At 38.3% G+C, this 4,768-nt stretch overlaps 1 protein-coding gene across 1 annotated transcript; it reads left to right on the top strand.

The window, feature by feature from the left end:
• The first annotated feature begins 2,079 nt into the window (after nt 1–2,079).
• On the top strand, nt 2,080–2,502 carry LOC129742197 (uncharacterized). Its single transcript, XM_055734060.1, has one exon. The coding sequence runs from the start codon at nt 2,080–2,082 to the stop codon at nt 2,500–2,502; it is 423 nt and encodes a 140-aa protein (XP_055590035.1).
• The last annotated feature ends 2,266 nt before the right edge of the window (nt 2,503–4,768 follow it).

The following is a 4,768-nucleotide window of genomic DNA, read 5'->3' as shown; positions in this document are numbered from 1 at the left end:
CCCTGACACATCGACTCAGTCGCGCTGATTCCAGCCACCGTAAGCAGTCGTCCCGGCCCTGAGATCGATAGCGGCGACGGGGTTCTCCAGCCTGCACCCGCAGGCAAGTACATAGCTCCAAATGGTTCTTCTCTTGGTGATGAAATTTTACCTTCTAGTGTGCAACTTCCCAGTTTGCGCTTTCTGGGCGTCGCGACGATATGAGCATTTTTTACCAGAACGTCGGAGGTATTAACTCTTGCGTAAACGAGTATCTGCTGGCCACCTCTTGCTGCTGCTACGATGTTATTGCCATTACCGAAACATGGCTGAACGACAAGACCTTTACTAGTCAGGCTTTTAGCTCTGACTATGTTGTGTTTCGCTGCGATCGTAGCCTTTGCAACAGTCAGAAGTCAACTGGAGGCGGGGTTTTACTGGCCGTGAAATCTACACTGCAAGCCGTGTCCATCGACGACAATTGGGTCCGCATCGATATCGGTAACCGGAAGCTATTAGTGTGTGTGGTATATTTTCCTCCAGATCGCACACGAGATGTGAGTATTGCCGATTCTTTCTCCAGGTGCCTGATCAAAGTTATGTCGCTTGCCTCACCTGAAGACGACATGTTAATCATCGGTGATTTCAATTTGCCGAATATCAAATGGTCTCCCGCCCAAGGAGTAGGTATTTTTATATCCTGACCCAGCTCGTTCCTCGTTCTCGGTACCTTCCGAAATCATTCTTGATTCCTTGAGCACAGCTACTCTCCGGCAGATCAACAGCGTTGAAAATGAGAACGGTCGTACGCTCGATTTATGTTTTGTGAATGAAGGAATTAGTACGACGATTGAACTAGCTCCTGCGCCGTTGGTCAAATTAGTTCGTCATCATCCTGCGTCACTTATCTCGATTGAGGTTTCCGGTTCGGTTTTTTTTCTTCCGAGAAACCAGCTGCATTCTTTCTCGATTATAAAAACGCTGATTTTCAAGCTATTTCTGTTGTGTTAGATTCCATCGGCTGGGAATCTGAGCTCGTACTTTCGGACCCCAACGCCGCAGCAGAAACGTTTTCTCACATCATCAATTACATTGTTGATCGTCACGTGTCGAAACGTTTGATAACTGGAAACTTTAGAGCTCCATAATAACCAAAGAATAACGCCAGATGAAAACTCTGAAATGCAAAGCCTTTCGCAATTATAATAGGAACAAATCACAAAGAACTAATGATCACTAACGAATACTTAATTCAGCGTATAAAAAAGCTAGCTCTCGGTGCTACTAGAACTATTTTACACGACTGCAACGAAACTTCAAGAAAAATCCTAAATCATTTTGGAAACATGTCAAGGATCAACGAAACAACATTGCAATAGAAGAGGAAACCATTTTGAAGGTGACTGCTAAGTTGAAAAACTCTCTTTCCTCTGGCCCGGACGGAATACCCGCCACTTTTATGAAACTCTTCATGATTCATTTATTGTTTCCTATCAAACGAATATTTCAAACATCACTGGACAGAGCTGTTTTCCCTTCGCTGTGGAAGGATGTTTATATGTTCCCCGTTCACAAAAAAGGGGACAAAAGGGACGTAAATAACTACAGAGGATTTTCCGCCTTATGTGCCATTGCAAAATTGTTCGAACTGGTTAATCCTGGATCCTATTTTTTTATTTTTCCAAGCAATATTTTTCCAATGATTAACATGGTTTTATGCCCTAGCGCTCAACGAGTACGAACTTATTAACATTTACATCTTTTGTGCAAGACAGCTTTACAGCGGGTATCCAAACCGATGCTATCTATACAGACCTGTCCGCTGCCTTTGACAAGGTCAATCATGAAATTGCTATTGCAAAACTCGGACGTCTAGGTATCTGTGGTTCCTTATTAGATTGGTTCCGTAGTTACCTTACTGGAAGAAAGCTTACCGTTAAATCTGCGGATTCGTTATCCAGAAAGTTCCCTGCCACATCCGGAGTTCCGCAAGGGAGCCACCTAGGACCGATTATTTTTCTCATTTATTTCAATGACGCTCTCCTATTGCTTGATGGACCAAAACTCGCCTACGCCGATGATTTGAAATTGTTTAACGCAATGAAAGGTCCTGAAGACACTGTTTCTCTGCAAAGACAATTCAACCTTTTTGCTACCTGGTGCAGCAACAACTGCCTGGCGTTGAACCGCAGTAAATGTTCTATCATAACATTTTCGCGCAAACGGCATCCAATCCTCGCCGATTATTTCCTATCGGACCATTTAATCGCTCGTGTGGACCACATAAACGATTTAGGTGTGGTTCTTGACCAGAAACTTTACTTCAAGACGCATACGAACTACATAGTTGATAAAGCTTCCCGATGTTTGGGCTTGATATTCCGCGTGACGAAGGATTTTAGAGACGTGTACTGCCTGAAAAGCCTCTACTGCAGCTTAGTTCGCTCCATTCTGGAGTACGCGTCGGCTGTTTGGAGCCCCTTCTATCAGAATGGCGCTGATCGGATCGAAGCTTTGCAATGACGGTTTATGCGATATGCTCTACGCCATTTGAACTGGTCTGACCCGTTCCACCTTCCAAGCTACGAAAACCGCTGCAACCTCATTAGCCTAGGCACGCTATAAGCCGGCCGAGCATCTACACGGTCCTTACTTATCTCCGATATCCTGGCCTCGAGAATTGACTGTCCTTCGCTTTTGGAATCAGTTAATCTAAATGTTCGACCCCAAGGACTACGAAACCGGAATCTACTGTTCTACACTCCTCTTCGTCAGAACTACGGCGCTAAGTCTCTCTAATAAAACAATCAATCAATCAATCAACTACGGCGCTAATAGTGCACTGATCGGCGTTATCAGGTCGTGTTTTTATATTTAATTTTAATAGACTTGTTTTACATACTTTTAATCATTGGGATCAACATGTGATCCGTTTATTTGTTACCAAATAAATAAATAAATAAATAAATAAATAAATAGAACAAATGGCTTAAACCCTATCAAATGGTTAAGTTTCAATTAAAAAAGAACATAGGAACAGTGGGAGGTGCATGATGATGGAATTTCATATATTTTTGAAGTTAAAAATATTGAGAAACGTTTATAATTTTTACCCCTAAATGTATGCAGCGATATTGTGCATCTTTTGAGAAAAGTTGGTTTTGAAAGAAAACGTTGAAAAATCAATCGAGTCCAAATAAAAAACTATTGTTATTGATGTTTTAAGCCTTCTGTGTTAATTGGCATTAAAACAATAATTTTGAAGATGTTGAGATACATTAAAACTATAGTTATCAAAGTTATACCGAAACATAAAATCTGGTTTTGTAACAAACATTTAATTATAGCCACTAATGTCATTTGAACATTCTGCTATCAATGATCATGTTTTGTACTCCTTACCTCAGTAAGTATTTTAAAACTTTTTAGCAGTGTTCGGCACAAATGCGTTAATCCGCTAATCGCTAGTTAGACCGCTAACTTTTTGTAAGCGGTTTATTTTTGGCGCTAAGTTTTGATTGAGCTAGCGAATTAAAAAGTTCCGCTAATTTTTGGTTCCGCTAATTGAAAACCGCTAACCTACATAAATTTGCATGAATGAAATATATATATTTGTATCTTGAACTATAACTGATAAATTTTACTTTTTGTCATATATTAAGTTAAGATTATCTTGGGTATCATTCTGACCCCTATTTGCGCTGCAAGCGAAAATTTTCACTTCTTATTGAGGAATGCGTACCCAGATTGCCGAAATCAAAGAAAAATCTATAATTTCACAGAATTTTGAGCAAATGTTCATTACAGAATCTATGTCGCAAAACTCTTAGTTTCAGAAGTATTCACAGAATGCACAGAATTTTTAAATTTTGTTCATAATTAAAAAAAAAATATTACAAAATTAATTTGGGATTTTCACTTTTTTCGGACTTTTTCATATCAGTTCATTAAATTAAGATAAAATCACCATAAAATCAATTGACCTTGTTTAGTTGTTAATTGTTCATTCCAGCCCTCGCTTTCAGTTCGATCAGATATTGTATAAACGTCCACGTTTGACAATGCTCCTACTTGTTTGAAAAAGGTGAAAACTGGTTAAACATGAAGGGGAGGAAAATAAAAAAAATAATGCAAAAAAATAAATTGAAATAAATTGCACGATTTCGTGCAACATTATTGCTTCAGTACAAAACTGACAAATCGAGTAAATTTTTGACCAAAATAAAAAATAAATAAAAAGCAGATTCCTATTTTTCACATTTTGTTTTTGTTTTTGTAACAATTCGAAAATTCCATTTTTTTTATTTCTGGAATACTGAGAGCTGATAACATTCTCATTATCGCCAGATAGTGTTTTGATGATACAATTGTATTAAAATTCGTCAATTTATCTGACTTCCAAAAAAATATTCAAAACCTAATTATTCTTATTCATATTTATTATTTATTTACCTATAAATTATAAATGAGGATGACAAAAGAAGAATTTGATATTTGTTCCGACCTAATTGTTTATCAACAGTTGGCGATTAGCGATTAGCGCTTTAAGCTTAAAGCGATAACTCTTTCGGCACATTTAGCGTTTTCCATTAGCGATCGTTAACTTTGAATGAGTTAGCGATTTAACTAACGGCGCTTATTTTTCAGTTAGCGATGCCGAACACTGCTTTTTAGTGTTACAAAAAAGCAACCAATTCGAAAATATTCTAAAATAAATTTAGAAAGCGATCAATTTTCTCCCAGTTTACGGTACTCTACTAACCACGAAATGCCTGAAATTGATTTTCCT

The sequence above is a fragment of the Uranotaenia lowii genome, chromosome 2, assembly GCF_029784155.1.
Source record: "Uranotaenia lowii strain MFRU-FL chromosome 2, ASM2978415v1, whole genome shotgun sequence".
Lineage (NCBI taxonomy): Eukaryota > Metazoa > Arthropoda > Insecta > Diptera > Culicidae > Uranotaenia > Uranotaenia lowii.
Note: the sequence above shows the minus strand (reverse complement) of the source record. Positions and strands in the feature narration are given on the sequence as shown.

Excerpts from the sequence above, each read along its gene's own strand:
- LOC129742197 (XM_055734060.1), top strand. The coding sequence starts at position 2,080 with ATGAAAGGTCCTGAAGACACTGTTTCTCTGCAAAGACAATTCAACCTT.